The 26,582-nt window shown below is 45.3% G+C and overlaps 2 protein-coding genes across 2 annotated transcripts in view; both read right to left on the reverse strand.

Annotated features, from left to right (window-relative positions):
- The window catches only part of Cad74A (cadherin 74A), a 373,926-nt gene that overhangs the window by 139,070 nt on the left and 208,274 nt on the right, over positions 1 to 26,582 (reverse strand). The window lies entirely within an intron of this gene.
- LOC119162116 (neprilysin-1) lies at positions 2,789 to 7,563 on the reverse strand. The gene is made up of 2 exons (XM_037414591.2): positions 6,275 to 7,563; positions 2,789 to 3,702 (listed from the first exon to the last, which is right to left on the reverse strand). Exons 1-2 carry the CDS (start codon positions 7,528 to 7,530, stop codon positions 2,835 to 2,837), a joined length of 2,124 nt encoding a protein of 707 aa, XP_037270488.2. The 5' UTR covers positions 7,531 to 7,563; the 3' UTR covers positions 2,789 to 2,834.

Here is a 26,582-nt window from a genome sequence, read left to right on the forward strand (position 1 = left end):
ACCGCTTATTTGAAGGCTGATCTAGAAAGTGCTATATGTGTTGCACTTGTAATGAACGAGCACTAATATTGCAGTCGGACATATTTGTACTATTGCCGGTGACTTCTAAAAATTTTGTCTAGGATTGTTTCGTTACACTCCTTCTATCTGCATGTAACCTGGCGCGGCCGATGTTAAATTCGTAAAATATATGTAGCACGAAATGGACATTAGAATTTTTAGTTTAATTTGCCTAGAGATTATCCAGCACTATATATCGATCGAGAATTCAAATGTAACGGTAACGTAACAACGCGTCCCGATTTTCGAGATGTAACTGTAACGAGTTCCTTTGGCATTTAGGGAACTTGAAATGAGAACTCGTTCCAAGATAGCGAAGGAACAAGCTTCCGTTCCTGTTTTAGAGGAACGTCTACAACGCTGTTCCCAAAAGTTCGCGTAAGCACAACCTTCCCATGAGTCTTTTCAGATCAGTCCGCGCGAAGTGGGGCTATACACAGAAACAACCTCAAGCTGCCCATTTCGCCTCGCGCCGGTACGAGAAGCAGACCTGAACCATCGTTTATACATTTTCTATTCTTGTTCTTTCGCTTCCGCAGTTACGTTGTAACTACGTTTAGGTTGCGCTGTTCACGCATTCAGTTATGAACATGCCTTGGGCTTCAAGCGGCTCGCCGACGCCATCTGCGGCGTGCGGGACTCCAGCACACCAAGCCGTCTCACTTGCAGCAATAAATTTGCAGTCCAAACCACGGGTCCTTCCTCGACTTCGTGAAGAAAACGAAGCTGCATAATTTTGTTTAATATGTATTGCTGCCGTAGGGCGAACTTACGCGATAAAAAATGAAGCAGACGTGCAGTTCACGTGCTTTCTTTTATTTTGCTCACGTGACTGGAAGTCAACGAAGCACACGCATACCCCTCACGATTCATTTTGTACAGTTTGTTTTCGCACGACCTTGAAAATAATTTCAGGTTTTCGCCTCAAATATCTAGTTAGAGCTGTTCACAAGAGACAGCCGATTCGTTATGATGAACACGCTAGCGAAGGTGGCCAACGACAGCGGAACCACCATTGAAGCACGAAAAAAGTTTTAAATGCGAAGCATTCTTTAGTGAGCCGTGTCTTGACCGTTTCTAGCTGCCCACCCATCTATCTAGCCTCTTACGGCCCAGCGCCTCTCGTGTCACCAGTTTTCCTTGATATACTACCAAAACTGGCATAAGAGGAAACGGTTACAGGACGCACACGATTCACAGGTATACTGGCATGAATAACGTGACTTTCCTGGCCAGTACGTTTCCCCCAGTGGCCTGTGGCACATACCCGCATAAGACGGCCCATGGTATACGAAGGTGCGCCGCAGGTGATTGTCACTAAGACTTCCTAAATCATAAAGCTACAACGTTGCGGATCCCATGCTGCAGAAAATCCACTGCTGGGGCTGACAGCGTTGTTAATGAGCGAGAAATCTCTCTTATCCCGATTGGTGCCGAGAATTTGAATGAAACTCACCGCTCGAGCCAGAATTCAACCCACGCACAGAGATTTGCCAATTCTTTAAGCTATTTAGTACAGATACTTTATATGCGTGCCAGTTCGGGGCTACGTCAATTGTGGTTAGTGCTGGCTATGCGCTTTTATAACAATGTAGAAAACATTGACATCGGATGCGTTGCTCAAATACGCCAACTACCGATACTGATATGTGTTACATTATCTCATCCTGGACTGGATATCATTGCGATAAAAGTAGCTCAAGTGCCTACGTTCACAAGAAAAATGAGGTACCCTTTACACTCTTTACAGCACAGTGTAGTCAACATGTCTCGAAAGCCTGTACACAACTACTAAATTCACCTAAAGAGATTGATCCACCTCGTAACGCTTACACCCAAAGCGAAAATCTGGAATACCCTGTACTTGACGACTGATTCACCTTTCATCATCATCATCATCATTATCATCATCATCATCAGCCTGACTACGTCCACTGCAGGACAAAGGCCTCTCCCATGTTCCGCCAGTTAACCCGGTCCTGTGCTTGCTGCTGCCAATTTATACCCGCAAACTTAATCTCATCTGCCCACCTAACCTTCTGTCTCCCCCTAACCCGCTTTCCTTCTCTGGCAAACCAAGTCACTGCATATCGGCAATATTCTGCAGCAATCATTGAGAAGCGCAGCGTCAATTTCAGTCGAGCAGCGGCGCAGTGTTCAACTCAGTCAAATGAAGGATGGAATTCGAGTCGAGGAGCGTTTCTGAATACGAGGGATAGTCTTTTACGACTTGAAGAGCACTATTACCTATCTCGAAGCGCTGCTCTTTTCCGAGGTTGTTGTACTTTACTTTAGTTTTCTGCAGATTCATTTTAAGACCTACCTTTCTGCTCTCCTTGTCTAACTCCGTAATTATGAGTTGCAATTCGTCCCCTGAGTTACTCAGCAATGCAATGTCATCGGCGAAGTGCAGGTAAGGCGAAGCGCCTTACATACATTCCCCCAATGCGTGGAATCTGCTGCAATTTCGTGAATTCTGCCTCTATACCACTTATCGCTTCGAAAATAAGATCACAATTTCAATAGGTGAATTCTTACCTGAGGCATTAAGAGGGGAGTCTTTGTTACCGGAAGAAAGCTTCACATGGAAAAACATTTGACGGAGAGTGGCTCATAAGATCAACGAAGAAACATAACTTAAAGTGGAGCTCTAATATTTCCATAACATGACTGCATCGTGACTGTGTGATGGACATACAGTCACGAAAGTCAAGAAGCAAGACGCTAATTTCAACTCTGACAAACCTGTGCTTTACTCTTGCATTACAAGCCGGTCACACGGCACGACACTTCTTCTTTGGATTCATCTTGCTTCCAGGCTGACACTCAAAGGCCTTTGAAAAAGGCTCGTAGTTGCTAAGTGGCACGTTTACGCGGTACTTTGCCGGCGCCCAAGTGGCGTCGTCAATGACACGCTCCGTGTCCTCGTCTGGGTCGCAGAAAGACTGACCGAACATCAGGTAGAAAAGCTGCTCCGAGCTCACGCTGGGAAGGTTCTCAAAGTGGAGGAATACATTCTGGAAGCCCATCGCGTCCATGGTCGATATGTAGAACAGAAGCGACGTCCGATAGGCCCTGTGGAGCACGGTGACGGCCACGTTGTCGGCCATGTTCTCGCGCAGCGTACGGTGGCCGTCCAGAGTCTTGTTTAGAGGGCCCACCTCGATGGCTCCATACTGTCTCTCCAGGCAACCCTTGACGCCATGAAGCGCCTCCGTCTCCGCTTCCATGCCAAAGAGGAACTTCTCCTGGAACACGTGGTACAGGAAGCGCGTCATCACGAAGCCCACCGTCGATGACTCGAGGAAGAACTCGCGGCCCTTCAGCACGAGCGGCGCGATGGAGAGCGGCACCGTGAGGACACTGGTGTCCGGGTCGTATTGAGAGGTCAGCTCGAGGTTTCCGTCCCGAATGGTCTCTCCGGATCTGAGCACGGTTGCAACGTAGTGCTCAGACAGCGCCGCCTTGGCCTTCACATAGGAAAGAAGCATGTTTTCCACGTCTGGGTCGACGTTGTTGGAAGAATAGTAGGCATCCACATCATCCATCAGGCTGAAGTAAGTGGGCCCGATAGACATGATCTCGTCCTCGATGTTGTTTACTGTAGTCATTGGAATCTCGGAGGCAGAGTCCAGCACGCTCCTACGAAGGCCGGAAGCTTCCACAGTTAAATACGTCCAGAAAATGTTACACAAAAAAGTAATAAACACATTCGTAGTCACCAAATATAACTTCTAGAAAGGTTTTCAGTATATCTAAAGAAGCTATTTATTCGGCAACACATTATTTGCATCTTTATACATGTTTCCAATATCTTCCTTTACATTTCTAATGGGAAATAGAAGCTCATTATTACTCAAGTCGTATATAAAGCACGAGAACGTTACCTAATTCAAGGTAGTGTGCCCTAAAAATCTGCCATGAAACAGTTGCCATTTTTGTTGCAGATTACGGTATTCATGCACAGGGAAAAGCAAAAGTATTAAAAGCAACATAGAGACCATCGCTTCAAACTATAGACAATAATATGCGACCAGACAATGAATAATGAACATACAAAAAAAGAACATATTTAGGTGACCATGAAATATGCTATCAAAGGTGTGGTAAAAGTCGATGTACAGTCCTGGTCAAAAGTCCTCAGATCACGCTTTCATAGAAATACATGGGATAGTTACCTGGAAACTTTTGATCTCCCCCGCCCCCTGTTCGTATATGAATAAGAGTGAAGAGTCATAAAAAGTGAAATGTCATCTTGCATTGCGAGCTTATGGAATAGTAAGGCTTCTAGACTGCTCATAAAGAACTCGATATTGCGAACTTTGTTGTATATAGAGGGCCTTGTTCTTCTCAGGGTGTCCCTCCTTTTTTTTTTGCATGTCAAAGATGAGAATCCGGCGCTTCCACAAGGCATCGCGACCTTCTCACACTCGTTTAAAACAGTGCTATAACAAAGGTTTTGGTGATAAACTATGTTTTACAATAGCGCACGTTATCTTTAGTTTGAAGACAGATATTTATCAATTCGTGACAATTCAAGGATGCTTAGTGAGCATTCTGTGAATACTGACTGCCAGGCCCATAGACAAGGGGGGGGGGGGAGGGCTAGCCCTCTTTCCAAATTTTCATGGAGGAGGTACTTTACCGAGAAAAAATAATGAAATGTGTTTTTAAAGGTCTTGAAATGCCCCCTCCCGCAAAACAAAAGAAAATCATGGCTATGGGCCTGCTGACTGCGTTCAGTTTTTTTGTTGTAATATTTTTCATAAGTGGAGATAAATTAAATGTTCTAATTATCAAGCAACTTAAATATCCGCCCACCCAGATAGCGTGTTATCAAAATTTTTTTTCCTAATATTTACTGCACCGTATCTCAATTACAAGAATTACTCAGCTTTGCTTGGCCAGCGTACTGCAGCTATTAGTTTCAGAGATAAAGCATATATTCTATTTCACACGCAAGTGGAAGGGCTTGCTGTTGACCAGCAACGGACAAACATTTGTAGATGGAGTGTTGTGAGCATGATAAGCGCACGGAATAACGTACAATACTCATCGTGGGCGACGAAAATACACTCACGAAACGTTGACGGCGTAGTCAGCCCTCAACCAAATTATGACTTCAACGTTCATCTTTTAAGATAAAATGTCCTAATCTCGAGTGCTGAGGTACGTACTCTTCGGAATGGTGGGCTGTGCAATGTGCTATCAAGAATGGTCGTCTGCACTGCCCGTAGAATAGCAAATTCAAAAATGTTAACAAGCGGTGTGTGAGCATTACCCTACTAGACCACCTTCATTTCCTTTGAGCAGTCAGACACCAGCTAATAACAGTGCATTGGGGGCTAGTTAGTACGACTTCAACTTGTAATGCATCGCCAAGTACTACAAGTACAGAAGAAAGCGAAAAACAGGCCAGGGCTATGTGCAAACTAATAACTTATTTTATTTTGAGCCTAGAAAGACAGATACAGGCTCACATAAAAAAAGAAGAAAAGGCGAAAAAAAAGGAAGGGAAATTCAGCTATGAGAAACCGTCGACGATATTTAAAGAAGGCATATCAGTCTCTGAATTAAAAAGCGCCAGCGACACGTGTTATGTGTTATGCATTCGGTAACATGGTTGCATTTGAAAGGTTAATTTCTTTTTCAGAAAGTTAAATTGAGGGCGTGCTTCGGTGACATGCACGCACAAGAAACACTTCAGTGGTTGACCTCTCTATCTGACTAGCACAGCACGTCGACACTTTTTGTGCCTTGAAACAACGCCTTACACTTAAATCTGCGCAGTGGGAAGCCAAATGGCTAGGTTGAGTCAACACCATAAAGGAGCAAATATGCTATTTGGGTCTCTCAATAATGCACCTCCCAGTCTAGCCTATTCTGGCTTATATACTTCCTATTTCATGAGGGGGAAATGCTGTACATAACGCCATCTGAGCATTCGACAAATTTGTTCCCGTGTTTGCTGAGGCTGCTTGTAAGCCTTCAAATGCTCAAAATAAAGCAAGTTGTTTGCTCATCATTTTGTGTTGCGTTCTGTCTTTTTTTTTTGTGGTCTTTGTTATACCCGACAGCGCATGACAAGATGAAGATCAGACATCATCAGCGTTCAAGAAAATGAAAAAAATTCAGCATCGCTAGCAAGCAAACCTTGTGACCATTATAATTAGAGACCAATAGAAGTTGTGAAGTTCTTTGTGTTTTGGCTCACCTGTACGAATTCCGTAAAATGGCTTCTTTCATTCCAGCACTCGTGATGACATCGAGGCGAACAGTCGAGTTGAAATGTCGGACGAAAATGTAGTTGAACACTCTGTAAGTAAGGAGCGAGCAGACCTCCTCGCTGATGTTTTGGTAGGTGGCCAATGAAGCAGACTGTTGAAGCTTCACAAAGGGATAGAGGTGGAGAATTGCGCTGTACTTGACGAAGTCGGCAACTTGGTTGGTAGTGAACTTTTGGAACATCTTCTCAACATGCTTAAAGTAATCTTGAGAGAGAATGACAACGCAGTGGTCTTTGGTTGCAGACTCTATTAACTTAAACAAGAAAGTTTTCCAGTTCAAACCATTTACCCTGAGTTCGTCAATCGTGGTTGTTTCGTACTCCGACATTTTCTGATAGCTCTCGCTCCAGAGACCCGAGAATTTTTTTAGAAAGATGTCGACTTCTCTCACGTTCTGCGCCGCTTGCTCGGAACCGAGAAGTGCTTTGACGAATGGGACGTACTTCTTCGAGAAGGCCTTCGGAATGTCGAAAATGTGGTCCCCGTTAAAAGTCTTCGGCCTCCTAAGCGCGATGCATTCCCGGCTGTATTTGGCCTTGGTCGTCACGGACACGTGCATGAGCGGAAATACCTGCAGAATCTTCGCCAGCGAGGCGAGACCTTCTTCGAGGGTTGCGTCCTTGCCAGACAGCTTGAGCAATACAAGCGTCTGCTCCATTTGTTCTGGTACAGAGTTGTAATGGCCACTCCTGCACGCCTTGTAAAACGACGACACTTGATTAGTGAGTCGAGTGCGTTTGAGCCAACCTAGCCGTGAGTACTTGTCAATGACGTCGTGAATCTCACGCAGAAAGTGTCGAACGGCCGATCTGCGCACCGATGATGCCGGCTTTGTGCTGGAGCAAACGTAGTCGTAAAAGTCCTCGCATGGGTCCAGCGTCCAGGCTACGTGCTTCTGAAGCTGCTCGCCCTCCTTAAGGCAGTACTCCGAGGTACACGTGTAGATGAAACCAGATCGCTGTCGCTGCCACGAGAACAGGTGCGACGCCTGGAACTCGCCATGAAACTTGGGCCTGTGGATGTTTTTTACGGTGAAAACGACTACTAGGGCGATTGCCAGTGCCAGGGACAAGGAGAAGATGGCCATCAAGGCTGCCTTGAGTGGCCGCACGCCGCGACGGGAAGCGGCGACACCGCCAGCCCCGGCTCCACGGCCTCCTGACGATGAACCTTCGTCCGCCATGTCTTCACTTCGTCTGCCGAGCAGCTGACGCTGTACACGTTACCACTAGGCTTGTGGGTGAAGATGATGATGATGATGATGAATCCACAGCCACGGCTCGTACCCACTGTGGGTCTTCTTCTCCGCTTCTTCTTCGTAAATAATGACACGTTCTCGCCAATGGATGGCCCTACCTTCACTAATGTGAAAGTAAGGGCAGATTGGTCTATATAGCCATTTTTCCGGCTCATAAGTCCAACGCTCCAACGGCTAAGTATGTTTTACAGCAGAACAGTTATGGCCGAGCTTTGCCGAGTGCTGTATATAGAAAATTATCATCATCATAAACTGGCACGCACTGAATCACCACCCAAGCGTTCTGTACAGATGATTATCAAGAAGCTGAAACGTGCTTACCAGCTCTGCTGTGACCCATCGTTCCGCGACTAAGGATTTAATAGCGATGCTGTTGTAGCTGGCCGTAGCTTTCCTGATGTTGCAATAAAACAGTGGTTCTCCGCTACATCACTCACAATAGCGCTACATTTGCGTCACATATTGTGCCTTCCTTTTAACACGGTAGCGAGCATGTCTCCCCCCCCCCCTGCCACCGGTTCGTCCGCCATAACTTTGACCACTTCACAAGAGGTCCCCGATGCATCGATGGTGACAACCTTATCATCATCATGCTGGCGCGCGCTCTGATTGTTGCCTTCTTCATCGCTGCCGTAACACATGTGCCTGGAGTGCGCTCTCCTGCTGTGGTGGTTCCGCTTTCGTGTGATGCAATAAGAAAGATGACCATGAGAACATACAGAGAGGGAGACGGGAATAAAAGGAGAGAAAGCAAGAAACAGAAAGAAAGAGATTGAGAGACATAGGCAGGTAAAAAAGGAAAGAGATAAAAAGAGAACAACACAGAAAGGAACAGAGAAAAATGTAAAGGGAGAGAGCATGAAATAGAAAATAAAACGAAATGGGAGAGGAACGTTACGTATTATCAAATAACAGACATGTTCCCAATGTAATCCCGTAACACTGAGAGGTCCCCGCCAAAGCCCGTAACACTAGTCACATAACACGTTCTCTACAAACCTATGTCGTTTAAGCGAGGAAGGGACATCGGCATGGGAGGGCAGCTTGTTCCTCGAGAGTCCTCACTGCTCAGGGAGTTTCTCACAAGTATACCTAGAGGGAAGTGTGGTGCCACCGTTTACATGTTTTTCTTAAAGGACCCGTTGGAGCGCAATCAATGGCGGTATATTTGTCTGCGATGCTTGTGTTGGATGCATGTTGAGCGCGGCCTTGGCTCAAAAGCGACTTTGATTGCGTAAATAACGCCTCTCTAAATCAAAACGTTTATTAGCGGTTCTTAATCACGCGTCTTATATTTTAAATTAAAAGGCCACTTACCCTGACGGCACAACCAAACAGCGAAAGAAACAGACGTCATAAAGGTGGCGGAGGGAACGCTCGCTTTGTGGTCTGCCAGTCAACTTTAGCAGTCATTGGTTACTTCTGACGCTTCGTAAAATTGTACATCGACGCAGATGGTTCCAGAGTTAAATAAAACACGTCGCTGTGCATTAACAAAAATAAATAACTTGTTACGTGCTCTTTTAGTTAGAAATCCATCATTTTAACGTAAAGCCAGACGCGTCTTCGAGGTATACATATTTTAATCAAGTTCGAAGGTCACATATCCCGTCATTCCTTTGCATCCAGCAGCCCACTAGCACCAAATTTCCCTCTTGGTAAATTTGTGAGCAACTCTGTGTTGCCGCTACCTCAATATTCGCACTACTATGGTGGAGCTGATTGAAATTACTTTTCAATTAGTACGTGCATATACAAACCATGGAATAGGTGCGTATACATTGCGTTTTTTTTTTGCATTTTTCAAGTAGATAAAATCTGACCACTAATTTATCAATCTAATGCTTGATCTCCATGGTGGGTCGAGTAGTTAAATATAGGTCACGAACCAACAAAACCTATTTCCATAAAATTAAAAAAAAAGAAAATATGTAATGTTGAGGGGTCGGTTATTAGTGACGAGTGTTCCTCATAAAATGTTTTAATTTGGTTTTAAAGCAACAGTGCATGCTCGTCCTAGTATTCAGGTGCAATCGACATTTTCTGTGGTTTGACGTAGACAGGAGGCCCCTTCGTGAGCTTGCAGAAGTCAAGCAAGCATTGTTGGTGTCAGAGAACATTTGCGGGGCGCGCAAAATATCGTGGCTGGCCCTCGACGAGGGCCATTCACCGTCACCCCTCTTCGCTCTGTTGTCGAGTTGCTCTCATGGTGGCTTTGGCTGCTTGCGCCAGGAATGCTTTCTTTTATTGCGATAGCAATTATATGGAAACACTCAGTTGGAATTTGCCACCGCCGTCGGCGTCACTCACCGTATGTGTATGCCTATCTATATATATACAAGCACAAAAAAGAAAGAAATCTTGAAATAGTCTCCGGCGTGTGGAATGGAACGTGGAACCTCTGAGTCACGATTGCTAGGCGTCAACCACTGAGCCAGAGAGAATCACGTGCTTCACCCTTCAAACGGCAAGCTATTTATATCTATCACTTACCGCTAGTGATGGGCATCTGGGGGGAGGGGGGTATCGTATGTTCAGCATTGCCAGCAAGATGGCGCAATTAGCATGCGGTGGCGCGTGCTCTCATCTCACGCGTCTTTGCCCACAGAGAGAAGATGGAAGGCACTCGCTTGCGCGCCCTTTTCTCGCAGTGGGGAGCCTGGGATCTTGGCTGGTCTGTGGCATCCACCTGAACGATTCTGTTGTAGTTGCCGGACGCAGAAAGGTCCCTGCAATCGTTGCACAGTCTCCGTTTGTGAAAAGAGCGTGCTTTTCTGACACAGCGAAGTAACAACTGAGATGCTTATTCGCGTTCATCTGTACCTGTGCGTCCGTTTCATGCGTTATTTGTGCGTGAGAAACACGGGGCACGTTTCGATCTGCTTGCCATTTTGCGCGTGACCTTCCCGTCTGTTGCCGTGTCCATTGCTTCGCCTTTGCGGCAAAGCTGTGACTTTTTCTGAGACGGACACGCTCAAACCACCCACATTATTTCATTCTTCACCACCCACAGGTCCACTTGTTTGAAAACGGCGCGTTCAGCGCCACTACATCTTCAGCTAACGTACAGTCTCACGCGCTGCCCAACTGTGGGGTGCTAGTTTCCTATGACATGAAGGCGGGCATTTCGAACTGAGACAAAATCGTTCTGAATTAACGACACTAGCATGAGTTGCAAAATGCCTTAGAGCATTTACGATTCAATTTCGGCATTACCATACGAAAAGCTACAGATCACTGTAAAAAAAAGTCGAAGACAAATCTTTTGCTGCCAGGCGTCCTTTAGGGACCTCAATTTCATGGTATCAGCAGCAGTGTGCCTGCGACACTCGTGCGCCTTCGTTTTCGCTTGTCTTGAACAACTGATCGCAGGTCACGCAGAGCTTGTTTATAACTGTGAACGCGGTAGCAATACCAGGTAGCTGAAAATCATTATAAAAAATTGGCAGATCCTACGTATCTTGGGAGTCAACGTTTTGTGATTTATGCGAGTCATGCGAAGGGAAGGTGAGCATCTAGTAATTTTTTATTGAGGGACACGTCATCGAATGACGCTAAAAAATTCATATTTGTTGGACACACTGATATATGTTGAAGAGTTGCAGATGTTTATATAACCAGTTTTTTCCACTTTTGCAACGATGCCAACAGTAGCATGAATATTAGCGACACCAGAAACAATCAGCTGATATGAAGATGAAGCACAGGTGCTCGCGAGGGTGGCAGCCCTGGACACTGCTACATAAATCAACTTCAGCAGAAGGCACCAAACTTTATTTAAGTTAACATAATGTGACAGCCTTATCATAGGAGTACATATTTACTGTTCATAAAATTAGATGTCCAGCACTAAACTCACGATTGACTTCCCACAAACATCAGGGTCTATTTGAAAAGTAGTTCTGAGAACTGGCGTGGCTCTTTGGTAGGATGCTTGATATCTCGGAACGATGTTTGGGTCCGATTTCTGCTGAGACGCTGACATTTGTTCTTCATATTTGTCGGGTCAACGCTGCTGATGTCAGGGTCTAATTGCGAAGCATTTTTTAGTGAACTTCGTCACCCTATCTATCTATCTATCTATCTATCTATCTATCTATCTATCTATCTATCTATCTATCTATCTATCTATCTATCTATCTATCTATCTATCTATCTATCTATCTATCTATCTATCTATCTATCTATCTATCTATCTATCTATCTATCTATCTATCTATCTATCTATCTATCTATCTATCTATCTATCTATCTATCTATCTATCTATCTATCTATCTATCTATCTATCTATCTATCTATCTATCTATGTAGCCACCTGAGATAATGGGATAATGCGATAATGGGATCTATACCAAAATTGGTATGGTATAACATGACAACATGACCAGCGTAAGTGACTAGTCGTTGCATGAATATCCTGACATGTATGTCATCAATGTCATAGTTTTATTCTAGTGGTCTTGCTGCTCTTGTGGTGGCCACTGATCTCATGTAGGAGGGAGCCGGTTGGCGCATCGAGCGCGCGTGGTGTAAGCCACCGGAATCCGCCGTTGATGTCCCGGAAGCCACTGCCACGAACAGTCGCCTGCAGCCGGTGGGAGGGCGTATCTCTTCTTTTTATTGTAATTGAAATGCTGGCCTGTAGAGCAGTTAACTGCGCGAATCGGTCGAAAATGTCGTGGGGACATTTAACGCACAAGTGCCTCAAAATATACTACTTTTTACGCATTTGGCGAGGAAATTGGGCTATAGGGCTTCTTTTTTAGCTGGCGTGTTGAAGATGTCTGGTTTAATATATATATATATATATATATATATATATATATATATATATATATATATATATATATATATATATATATATATATATATATATATATATATATATATATATATATATATATGCAGTTTCTCATGATCCAGTTCTCAATATACCAGAAGTGGGTCAGTAGCAAAAAAACTCCGAAGCATTTCCCCAAGGGTGAACATGGTTAAGTGCGAATACACGGGGTGATAGTATGAGGGGTATTTATTAATTCGCACTATTATATTTAATAATCACACTATGGTGCCTTTGTGGTGTAATGGTTCCTGGGAATCGCAATTTGATCACACGAAGGACTTTACGTTAACTCACTGGCGAATGCCAACGGATTTTAACTTTACTCCCCCTCACGACCCGCTCTCGATGGGAGACTGAGAGAGAAGGCGGGCGCGCGAGAGAGAGGGGTGCGCGCGCAGCTGCAGCGAGCGAGGAGAGCGGAGGAGCGAGCGAAGGGGGAGGGGGTATAAGGCGCGTTACTGACACCGATATCAGCGTCGCGTCCGTGGCTTATTCGGTAGAGCGTCGCGCTGCGGCCCGCCAAGTCCTCTTTCTTTTAAAGATAGAGAGAAGTCTGCGGACGCCGCCGACGGCGGTGGATGGTTTGGGGTCGCTTATAAAGTGTATTCACACTTAAAAGACGGGACAACTCGACGCCGTGTCCAGAAAGCAGACTTCGCAATGACCATTTTCCAGAGTCATGTTTTGACAAAAGCCCTCCTTGGTTTGGACCACTCGATTCCAATAACTCGTTTTCGGAACGATGCTATCCCAACACTGTATTCTTTTTCGGATCACTTACAAAAGATAAACCTTCGCACTCCTAGCTAAGATTGTTATCATTGCTCTTTTTCTTTCTTGGTAGGAAAATTTTGTGATTTTTTTCTGTTCCCTGACTGATGAGTAATTGTAAGGTTGCAAGTTACAGCATTCTGCCGTAATCATAAGGCGTCGCTACGGCGTCTTTCATTTTTCGTGTAACGTTGGCGTTCCAAGTTATGCCTAATCGTTGAGTTTATTGCATGCACTAGTTGTAGGTTACAGCATTCCGGCCCTTTCACTAGCTTCCCATATACCAAATCTGGTAATACGTGACGTGAATGGATGGCGGAGGTATATGACTGGTGCAGACATTATAATATTAATATGCGGGTCATCTAATAACAAGACTACATGACACGCTCATGATGCCCTCGTGGCCGTTTGGCCAGCTTCACCTATACCAAATTTGGTATTTGTGACGTGAATAGATGGCGAAGGTAAACTACACGCTCAAACATAATAATCATGACATGCCTGTCATGTAAAACATGACTACATGTTAAGCTTATAGCGCGCCCGCGGCCATTTCACTAGCTTTTCATATGCCGAATTTGGTGTTACGTGACGTGAACGCACGACGAAGGTATATGACTGGTAGAAACATGATAGTCATGGCACGCGTGTGTTGTAAGGACATCACTTCATGCCACGCTCATGATGTGCTCGTGGCCCTTTCGCTAGCTTCACATATACCAACTTCGGCATTTATGACGGGAATGGACGATGAAGGTAAATGACACATCCAAACATGAGAATAATTATATTGTTGTCATGTAAAACATGACTACATGCTACGCTCGTAGCGTGCTCGCGGCTGTTTCGCTAGCTTCACATATACCAAATTTTGTATCACGTGACGTGACTGAACGACGAACTCAAATACCAGGCGTAAACATGATAAACACGACATGGAAGTCGTGTGCGGCATAATTTACATGCCTACCACTGCTGGTGCTGCTATTGCAAACGTCACTGGTGCCGTCATCAGGCGACTAGAAACAGCATACCTGCATCTTATCTAGATACGTGAGTGCGCATAATATTTCTAATTGCGTTTAGGATGTACTACGCCCATCCGCCTCGTAACGCTGTAGTGATTTCGAAGTTACATACCAACCTTCCTCATTCGTGCTTCGCATATCAACTATTCCCGCTCTAGGTGGAGTCTGCCAATTTTTTATTGCAATAGCAATTATATGGATGCTCTCGGCAAGACTTTGCCGCCGGCGTTGTCGTTGACATCGGCGTCACTCACACCATATATATATATATATATATATATATATATATATATATATATATATATATATATATTTATATAGGAGCAACAGAAAAGCTAGAAAAAGACTCCGACGCGCGATATGGAACTTAGGACCTGTGAATCACGAGTGCGAGGCATTAACCATTGAGCCACGGAGACACCTTCATCAACGTTTAAACGGCAAGCTATTTATAATTACCACTTGCTGCTGGTGACGGGCATCTCGGGGGGAACTGCCGTATTTTCAGCATTGCCGGCAAGATGGCGCCGTGAGCGTGCGTCGCCACATCGTCTTGACACAGCTGCGCGCGCTCTCACTTCCTACGCGTACTTTGCGCCGCGGAGAGTAGGGGTGTGGATGCTCACTCGCAGTGGGGAAGATCGTGCACCTTGGCTTGCCTTGGGGTTTCATGGGAACGATTCTGTTGTAGTTACCGGGCGCACAAAAGTCACTGCAATCGTTGCACAGTCTCCATTTGCGAAAAGGGCGCTTTTTGGGGGGGGGGGGGAATCGCGTTTTCAGTATTACCAGCAAGATGGCGCAGTGAGCGCGCGGCGGCGCTTGTTTTCATCTCCCACGCGTACTTTGCCGCTCAAGGTGGAGAAATTGAATGCTCGTTCCCGCGCCCTTACCTCTCGTTGGAGACAATCGTACGTCTTGGCTGGCGTTGGGCTTTCACTAGACAGTTTCTGTTGTCGTTACCGGGCGCACAAAGGTCACTGCAATCGTTGCCCAGTCTTCGTTTGCAAAAAAGGCGCGCTTTTCAGACACAGCGAAGTAACAACTGAGACGCTTATTCACGTTCATCTATACCTGTGCGTTATTTGCGCGTGAGAAACGCAAGGCACGTTTCGATATTCTTGGCATTAGGTTTGTGACCTTCAAATTTGTTGTGATAGCGTTCATTGTGTCGCATTTGTGGCAAAGCTGTAACTTTTTTCTTAACGTTAACGCGTTAAGACTGTTCATGTGTGTTCTCGTTGTTCCTGGGTAGATAATAAGTGTAAATCATCTTTGGCACATACACGCGAACCAGTAGCACATACCCACTCGCGGGTATGTGCCACTGGCGGGAAGTGTTTGATGACGCACGTGACGGGATTTTGACATTATTCATGTCTTGACCACCGCGTCATATTCGTCAAACTATTTTACCCTTCCCTACCAATTTTGGTTCACACCAAGTTAAGGGGGTAATCACGAGAGCACCCAGATGTAAGCGGCTGAAAAGATATAGATAGATGATAGATAGAGAGCTAAATAGATAGATAGATAGATAGATAGATAGATAGATAGATAGATAGATAGATAGATAGATAGATAGATAGAAGCTGAAAGAGCTTGCAGTACGCAAAAAATGCTTCGCATTTAATAAGTCACTAAACAAATATAAGCTTTGTTACTCTTGAACAAAGTACTTAACGGAATGTACAACGATTCACAGGGATGTAAATTCGAGCGACTTGCGAATTCGTGCTCGTTCGACCCCTGCCCCGCCGCGGTGGTCTAATGGCTAAGGTACTCGGCTGCTGACCCGCAGGGCGCGGGTTCGATTTCCGGCTGCGGCGGCTGCATTTCCGATGGAGGCGGAAATGTTGTAGGCCCGTTTGCTCAGATTCGGGTGCACGTTAAAGAACCCCAGGTGGTCTAAATTTCCGGAGCCCTCCACTACGGCGTCTTTCATAATCATATAGTGGTTTTGGGACGTTAAACCCCACATATCATTCAGTCATTCGGCCCAAATTTGAAATGCAGTCGAACCGGCATTATTAAAGCTCGCCAGATTACGAGAATCCGTTCTATATTTGGGATAATTTTATTTGCAAGTTTAAATCAAAATATTGAATTTGCGATGCGAATTGAACTGCGCAAGTTGTTCACCCAGCAATGCCTCAAAACAACTCCATGGCAACACGAGTTTTTATTATTATTATTATTATTATTATTATTATTATTATTATTATTATTATTATTATTATTATTATTATTATTATTATTATTATTATTATTATACATGGTTTCTAGTTCGGCATGTGTAGTTATATACAAGCTGTGATTCATGCACGAGAAAACTATGATATCGATGTAAGTAGCACCTCACAATTTTCATACGCATCTGCGAGTACTCGACAGGTTGGCCCTTGACAGTTGGCCATGACCCTAAGTTTTGCCGCTCTCCTTCAATATGACATTCAACGTGTTTCTGGAGATTCTGTACATAGCGTTAACGTAAGGCTTCTTTCCCACAAGTTTCGGTTGTCGCCGGATTTGCGGTTAACAGACGTTGACAAACGGGCGGAGAAGCGAACGGCGACCTCACATGACGGGCCGGCGACGCAGCGTCGAGGAGTCGCGGAAGAAAGCAACGCGATGACATGGGGAATAGTTTCTACTCGCTGCGGGCGAGATTTTTACTAATCGACCCACTTGTTCTCCAAGTTATGGACGCGAGAAAGGCCCCTTCCCCAAAAAGAAGCCGATCGTTTATAGATAGACAGAAATTCAAAATGGATTGTACACTAATCCAGTAGCTTCAAAGCGTAAACGAGGCTTTTTTTTTAATGTTAGTGGCACAGATGACCATTTTTATCGTATGTTTGACAGCGCACCTATAGGTGAAAACTGGCTCTATGTTCGCCAATTTGCGCAATGTCACAGACCGTGAAAGAAACCATATACCTTACTTATGTTAGGCCTATTCTAGAATATGCTAGTGTAATATGGGATCACCATCAGCAATACTTGATTGACTCGCTGGAAAAAGTTCAAAATCAAACAGCCATATTTGTTAGCAACAAGTATAGTTCATTTGCAAGTATTAGAGAAATGAAACAAACATTGAAATGGGAGCCACTGGAGGCAAGCAGGCAGAAACTGTGGCCTACACTTCTTTGTTGCATTTATTACGATGGAAGCGCCATTAACCCTGTTGACAATCTGTTCGCATCAACGTGCGTCTTAAATTGACAAGACCATTGACGAAAAATATTAGGATACTCCTACCAAACACACTTATTTTTTGGTAGTTTCGTAAAATCTATACAGGAATGGGACCGTCTACCGGATGATATTGTTAATGAAACCAATAATAAATCCTTTTTTTCTTCCCTCTAACAACGCCCACATTATCACTACCAATAAGAATGCTTTGTTGTCTCCAAGCATTAAGAGATTTCAAAGTGTATGACGATGGCGTTGTTTGTAATTTGTGTAGTTCATGATTATTCGAATGTCTTTCTCTTAAAATATTCTGAGATTGCAGTATTTGTTCTATCTATTCTATCGATTGCAAAATATGTTGTGAAATTACTCACGTGTACCCTACCTAATGCATTACGGCTATGTAGGTGAAGTGGAAATAAATGAATAAGTAAATGCGCCTTCTCGGATGAGCGGTTGGAACACTTGAATTTCTATATGTGCTCTAAAGTATTAACCATTTCACGGGTAAAATATTGAAACCTATTAGATATTTGTTGTTATGCTAAAAACGACAACTTGCGGAATAATCATGCTTCAAGAATATATTAGTGCTGTATGCCAAAGGTTCTTAAAAAAATTCATTTCAACTGAAATAAAACATACGGCATACAGGACGCTTTCCATAGTTAGATTCCCCAACCCGTTTTGTTTTTCAATTATTGCCATAAAGATTAGGTACTTGTTTTTGTGTAGAATGGCATGTCTCAGTGCATGCAAGTTGCACAGGTAAATGTTAAATTTTTTAACATTGTCTTATCGAACAAGGCGGAAGATTAAGAAAAGATGGAAGCAAGGAAATGGAAAAATCCTTGATAAGCAGGATTTTCCTGTTTAGACTATATATTACTTCTGACGAATAGTACTTTCGAGCATGCAAATAACGTTTCAAATAGTGCAGGCAAAACTAGGTTTTACATGGCGGGCGCAAGGACTTCCGGTACTTCTATCCAGAGCGCCACCTAACGATGACACCTTCAAGATTACCTTTCTAAGTATTCTAGTTAAAAGAAATACACAGTTGCATCTAGGTCACAATTTCTTGTTTTTCTTCTTTTCGTTTCTTGGCTATATCTGAATTACTGTGAACTGAATATATTTTATATTATACTTCCCCCCTACCCAGCCCCCAGTATATAAACAACTCGCTGGGGTTTTGCTGCTCATGCTAAGCATTTATAGTATGTTCGTGTAGTCCGTGTGCACGTATATGAATAAGAAAAGTTTTACTGTACAATACAGTCTTTAAATAGACTGGTGGATTCTCTTTGACTCTTCAAGAGGATTTCCTGTGGAACTCCCACTTGCTTTATGTGAGCGTTTGAATATTTATGGGATTAGCATAGTTCAGTCTTTTGCCCGGGACATACAAAGTTCACAAAATAGGCTGTAGTGCTCGTGAATACAGCGTGGATGAGGACTTTTTCAATACGCTTTCGAACATGAAGGTTTAATATGGGTGGTACAAGAAAGTGCACGCAATGAACATTGCATTATCATACACCAGTCTGGGTCATGCTAAGTGTTAATGTATCCTTTTGAGTGGGGTGAGTGGGAAGCTTCGTTAAAATCAGGGAAACGGCAAGAGACTGGAAACACCAAAGGCGTTTCCACGTTCTTGTTCGCTTGCGCGTTCTTACTCAAGATGGTCACATTTGTTCTGTCGCCCACACTTTCCCCACATCTGCCCACTATTCACAACCAAAGAAGCAAATACGTGCCACTTTTCTTAGGTATTTGTTTCGCACCGAACTTCAGTTATGCATCCAGAACACGGAGAAAAAAAATATTTTTTGGTCTCCTGAAGCTGGTGTGTTCAGGATATGAAGCGGCAGAATCACACCCCTGTCGCGACGTGTGATTCGCCTAGCTGTAGGGAAGTGAGATACGTTGGGGACATGCTAACGCAGTGCTGCTGCACCCGCTGCTAATTACCTTGTCCTCAGCAATCTTAGTTTATATCAGCCTTCCTCAAGCTCGAGGTATACTATAGTTTGTTACTGCGTCGATGATAATCACCAAGGAGAACTTGGCTGACAGTTTGAGTTTTCGGCCGGACGTTCGCATCACTTGGTATATATCGCGTGGCTTATGCGCTAGTGTAGCCAGAACATGGCTGCCTACAAGCCGAGAACAAATATTTTTTTTTCTGGTAAAGAAATCGCTCAGAAACCGATGAGGCTCACCACCTGCTTTTCCAACCACTAGTGGATTTTTTTATTCATTCGCCTGCTTTGAGATCTATATTGTGAATGAGGCCGGGAATTGGCGCGGCTGCGTTCTCCATCACCCCCGCCCCGCCCTTTTTTTTTTTTCTCATTGCGCCGCGACTAAATATACGCTCACTTTTTGTTATCAGTGTGCGGTAGTGGCAAGGCACAGGTTGCAGCTAACCCGTGTGATTGCAGAAGCGAAAAGATACACAAGCTAGACGACTGCTGCTTATATGCATCCTCTCTGTTGCACTGCGCAGGGCAATTGTGGTTGCTGGGCAATCGTGGACGCGTGCTAAAAGTTATTGCATTTGCCCATGAATTGATTAGGCTTGCACTTGTAATTTTATGTACATTTTGTGTATATTTGACTTCTCAGCAAAATAAAGAATAGTGGTGAGTCAACGCTTTTTGTATACTCTGTTCATTTCTTCATATCTATTTGTACGTGGTTTCATACGCCGTCGTAGTATCTCTGGCTGAGTACTGATGTCAGTAGATCTGATTACGTCTGCTGTGGCAGATAGGTTTTCTTTATTAAACAAGTGGCATAAACGTCTCTCTTTGAGACAAAATGTGACTCCTCAATGCGCAGAAGTGTTGACGTCACAAAAATTAGCCGACGTAACAGTCTGCGACATTTATGAAAATTCTTTCTTCTGTGGGATCATGATGGTAGTGGGAGGAGATTGTATTTACTGTGAAATTCTAACCGACTACAGAACACGCCACCTCCCGTGTTACCCCCTCCCCCTTCTCTCTCTCTCTTTCTGTCTTTTTCGCCTTTTATGACTTTCCAGGCATCCTGTCACAGCAAAAGCGTTTTTTAATTCTTTTTGCAGGAGTAAAGAATCACACATATGAATTTGCTTTTCTCTTAAGAGTGACTGTGAATGAGGTGGAGGGAGCCAAAGTGCGATAGAGCACGAGAATTAACTGTAGAAGAAACACACGGAGCAAATTATGGGATATCTGTGAACAGTGAAAGAAGCAAGAAAATACAATCTACACCTATATGTACGAGTTGCTCAGAAAGGCAGCCTCACTGTCGAAGAATCCCTGCGCGGGAAATAAATATCGCACTTTCAGGGCAGTATTTCTGCCGAAGGAATACACAATATAGTGCCGTTTACAATGCCAAAGCAGAGCACAGATTGATCGACAACAGCAAGAGCCATTATCGAGTTATCTGTGATTTCGTTGATATCTCTGCCTTCTCGTATTAGTCTCATCGTAGATTCTGATCATGGTATATTTTTAAAAACACGGGTAGACTATACTTCTCGCGGGGTGTACGATCTTCGGAATATTTATGCCCGTCTTTCTCTCTCTCTTTCTCTCTTTGTTTTTTTACAAACACATATGAATTGTGCGCTACTGCGCTGCCTTGACTAAACAAAAAAAAGTGCGATGCGTGAATGTAAAGCTTATTTGAATTTATAATATCTAATTTGCATAAGGCGCGCGCTGTTTACGTAGGCGCTGTAAATTCGGAGGGTCTTGTGATTGCTCCCAACTTTCGCAAGCGTGTGTGTATCTATCTCAGCTAGCCTATATTCAGGTCCCCACAGTGCACTCCGGCACCACTGTAGTCGTCCACGTGTCTCTTCAGCAAGCGCAGTGGAGACAAGAGGAGCGGCCATTTATTAAAAGAGATACAGCAGGCTCCGAAGCACAAAAGAGATGCGTTTTGTAGCACGTGTACGTTTTATCTTGCAAAGTTTACGTCCAGGCGGCTGAAACTCAAGTGTGACCTCTTGTACCGACACGTATCGAAATAGGGTATACACAAGAGCAGGAATCAGTCGCGAGGACTTCTTCGCACCAATCCACTTAGAAGGCGGTTTTACGAATCCCTTAAGTCGGCAAGGGCTTAACAAGCTATATAGGGGCGGCGGAAGCAAATCTCTCCCGAGAACTGAAGGAAATAGCCCGGTAAGCGCTGCGAAAAGCAAAAGGAGCGGGTCAAATTGACCGAGGACAAGGCCACCAATCGCGCCAAGAATCCTGCTGCACGGGATTTGTGGGGCGCGAGCTTACGCCAAGCTATGACTGTTCTGAAAGCGCTGCTGTCATGGCAACACGCCTAGAAGTGAGGAACTCGGGCCCAGAAATCCTCCTTCTTTCGTGAGGGAGGGGGGAGGGGGTGTAAGAGTGACGTGTCACTACGCGGTGCAAAGAGTGGTGTCGCATCGGCATACATATTGCGCGTGGTCCATGATGCAGGCGGACGTCCAGCAGCAAGACAACGGAAGAAAAGGTGAGGACACTGGTTTGTTTGTTGCATGCCAGCCACATAAGAATGCTTGACTGATTTCTGTAAAGTGCAAAACAATAATGCGCTATTTTTGAAAAGTGTCAAATGGTCAACAGAACAACTAAGACAGGTAAGAAGGCTGCAGCCTCTTCCTACTTGTCTTACTACCGACAAATGTACCCTTTAGGATTGAAGTGTGGGAGAAATAACTCCCGCAAAAATGAGCTGATTGGTCATAGCTACCCATTTATGCTTCACCGAGAGTGACATTAGTTCGTGTTGTGCCCCCTGACAATGGAACACACGTTTGAAACTTTAGTTTGAAGCTGAAATGGCATCGCTAGCAAATCACATTGGCTAATCACTTTGCGAAGTTCAGCATATGTATATAGAGAGAGTGCGATTTCGTTCATCGACGTGCTTTAACTAATGCAGTACATAACATATTCTTGGTACTTAGTTCATACAGAGTTGGCCGCCTGGTTGGGTGCAATTAGGTTTTTTTTCCGCTTTAGCTGTGCTGAGTTTGCGTTACTTCTCAGTTGGCTCGGTCTCGCAGCCAGATTGCAGTGAACGCTGAGAGCACTACTACTGGTTATCACAAATAGGATAAGGAAGAATCTCCACATTGTCGCTTTCTATGCAAAATTTGATGCAGATAGATGTAAAGTGTGAGTATGCTTCAGAATTTTCACTGTATATAATCTTTTGATTTTTTGAACTTTATTTGTATCCTACAAGCAAAGTACGAAGAGTTGTACCGTCGCCAAGAAACTAATATATATATATATATATATATATATATATATATATATATATATATATATATATATATATATATATATATATATATATATATATATATATATATATATATATATATATTGTAGTGGAGCATACGCACTAACGCGTATGCGCCTTCAAAAGAGAACGAGAACCTGTGCCACCTTTGCCAGACTTGCCGTTCGCCCATTTTCCGTCGCGACCTCGTTGCGACTCCTCTGTTCGAATAAACATCGCATTTGGTGGAGGCGGCTGATATCCCTAAGCAGACCTGGAGCTCCGCTCTCGCAAGTTGGCCGAAAGACCACCGTACAACATGACTGACGCAGTCACCAACCAGCCCATCCCAGCACAGCCAGCCCCATCGGCCGCCCCATCGACCTGCCCCGGTGCTACCCGTCAGCGGGACCCACCAATCTTCAGCGGCAGTGGTGAGCAAGACGTCAAAGACTGGCTCTGCTTGTACGAATGCGTAAGTGCCAGCAATAAATGGGACAACGACTCTAAGCTTGCCGATGTTATCTTTTACTTAGCTGACGTCGCCAAGCTATGGTTCACGAACCGCGAAACCGCCATCGCCAACTGGTCCACTTTTAAGACCCTCGTGACCGAAGCGTTCGGCCGACCAGAGGTCCGCAAGCTCCGCGCTGACTAGCGTCTGCGCCACCGAGCCCAGCAGCCTGGCGAGACCTTTACTAGCAATATTGAGGATGTGCTCGACCTCTGCAGGCGTATTAACTCATTTATGCCTGAAGAACACAAAATTCGGCATATTCTCAAGGGCATCGAGGATGGCGCATTCCAGATGTTGCTGGCGAAAAGCCCGACCACGGTGGCAGTCCTCGTAAGCCTGTGCCAGAGCTTCGATGAATTGCGTCGTCAGCGTTCCATCGCCCGACAGAGTGTCCCATCACCAGATTTGATCTCGGCCGTCACACTCGCAAATGGCAACGTTCACCAAGGAACTCTGTCGAACCAGCTTAAAGACTTCATCAGGGAGGAGGTCGCCCGACAGCTCTCCCTGCTGCAGCATAGCGACGCGCCCACGACAAGCCTCCCTTCGAATATGCAGCAGGCCATACGCACTGAAATTTGCAATGCCCTGTCTACAGTTCCGGCCTCTTACCCATGCACTTTGGTGCCATCTGATCTCTCAACTGCTGGCTACGCACCAACTGCGCCGCCTTCACCTCTCAGCTACGCAGCTGTGGTCGCGCGGCCCCCACCGCATCCAGTCGCCTTATCGGCTCCGCCTCCTCCGGCATCACCTCCAGTTTACAGGCCCCCACCTCGCTTTTTCCGTCCATCTAATGAGTGGCGCACCCGAGACAATCGTCCCATCTGCTTCGCGTGTGGCATCGCTGGCCACATTGCACTCTTTTGCCGCCGCCGTCCTACACCTGCACACGCATACTTCGGAGCTCCTACCTACGCACCGCAGCAGACCACCACGTCTGCATATGAACAGAGGCACTCCGACTAGGATCGCCACCCGTCGACTGCTCGTTTCCCATCACCTCGTCGCCGATCGCCATCGCCTATGCGTCATCGACCACCTCCTAAGGAGGGAAACTAATCAGTGCAGTTCCGGAGGCAAGAACTGCAACTTTTGCGCAATTCTCAAGGCCTCCATTTTCGCCGCAAAATGTTGTTGATGTCGATGTTGAGGGAGTCGCCACATTAGCGTTAATTGATACCGGGGCCGCCGTTTCTGTGATGAACGCAAAATTTTGTAGGAAACTGAAGAAAGTGACCACATTTCTCAGTGGCATGGTGCTGTTCACGGCTAGCGCGCAACGCATTCATCCCTCGGCTGTGTGTACGGCGCGCGTCGTCATCCGACACGTTTTGTACGTCGTACCGTTTTTTGTTCTACCATCTTTCTCTCATGACCTTATCCTGGGTTGGGATTTCTTATCACGTCATGAAGCTATCATCGATTGTTCCCGTGCCGAAGTCTCCCTTGTGCCAACATGCGAATTTCCACCACCCGACCACTCTCTTCTGCTCTGTAAACTCATCGCTGATGACGACATTACCTTGCCTCCTGAAGCTTCGGTCCCTATTAGCCTTTCATGTGTGGCGCAACCTGACAGCACGGTGGTGTTTACGCCATCTCCGGTTTTTACTGAACACAAGGGCATCGTTCTCCCATTTGCAGTTCTTACAATTGCGTCTGGTTTAACCGTAATGCTGGCTACCAACCACTGCAACTACCCCATTGGCTAGCTTCGTGGTGAAACGTTAGGATATGTGCAACCTGTCGACCATATCGATGATATTATTCTTCCCGGCGAAACGCCATGTCACATTGCTGCAGTCACTCATGCGTCTGAGCCATCAAGTTCGTCAGCCTTCGACAATGCTATTGACGCAGACCTTTCCCTCTCGCATCGCCGCCAACTTGTTGCTCTCCTTAACAAGTTTCGTTCTTCTTTGGACTTTCAAGAACCTGCTTTGGGCCGCACCACGACTATCACTGATACTATTGACACCGGCTCACATTCGCCTCTGCGACAGCTTCCTTACCGCGTTTCCGCCGAAGAGCGCCGCGTCATTACGGAGCAAGTAGATGACATGCTTAAACGTGGAGTCATACAGCCTTCTCAAAGCGCTTGGTCATCACCTGTGGTTCTGGTAAAGAAAAAAGATGGCACCGTACAATTTTGCGTGGACTATCGCCGCTTAAACAATATTAAGAAAAAAGATGTCTACCCGCTACCACGATTAGACGATGCTTTTGACTGTTTACAAGGCGCCGAGTACTTTACATCCTTGGATCTGCGTTGTGGGTATTGGCAGGTGCCAATGGCTGAATGTGATCGCCCTAAAACAGCCTTTGTAACGCCGGATGGCCTATATGAGTTCAAAGTCATGCCATTTGGGCTCTGCAACGCGCCTGCCACATTTGAGCGCATGATCGACACCATCTTGCGTGTCCACAAGTGGAAAACCTGCTTGTGTTACCTGGACGACATCGTAGTCTTTTCATCTGATTTCCCGACACATCTTGCTCGCCTCCACGAGATTCTGACGTGTCTAACTTCTGCAGGCCTACAACTTAACTACAAGAAGTGCCACTTCGCAGCACGAAAACTAACCATCTTGGGACGTGTCATCACAAGAGACGGTGTTCTTCCGGATCCCGATAAGCTTCGAGCTGTCGCTGACTTCCCGTTGCCCACATCACTGAAAGACCTAAAAAGTTTCGTCGGTCTCTGCTCCTACTTTCGTCGCTTCGTGCGCAACTTCGCGTCCATCATCGCACCTCTCACGAGTCTGCTTTCAAACAGCAAAGGCATATCTGCATGATCACCTGCATGTGACGACGCATTTCGCCAGCTGCGCCGCCTGCTGACCTCACCACCTATTCTTCGTCACTTCGGCCCTGCTGCTGCCACAGAAATTCACACCGATGCAAGTGGCATCGGTCTTGGTGCAGTTTCGGCACAACGGAAAGGCATCCAAGATGAATACGTAGTCGCCTATGCAAGTCGCACTCTCAAGAAGGCTGAATTGAATTACTCCATGACAGAGAAGGAGTGTTTGACCATAATCTGGGCGTTGACGAAGTTTCACCCGTACCTTTACGGCCGCCCTTTCGACGTGGTCACAGACCACCACGCTCTATGTTGGCTGTCCACCTTGAACGACCCGTCCGGACACCTGGGGCGTTGGGCACTTCGATTGCAAGAATACAACATCCGTGTCGTATATCGTACCGGTCGCAAGCATGCGGATGCCGATGCACTTTCGCGATCGCCATTAACACCAGATGTGGCTTCTCTGTCACCCCTTTTTGCAACCTTATCACCAATCGACACCACTGACATGCTTT

Source organism: Rhipicephalus microplus, chromosome X (assembly GCF_043290135.1).
Source record: "Rhipicephalus microplus isolate Deutch F79 chromosome X, USDA_Rmic, whole genome shotgun sequence".
NCBI lineage: Eukaryota > Metazoa > Arthropoda > Arachnida > Ixodida > Ixodidae > Rhipicephalus > Rhipicephalus microplus.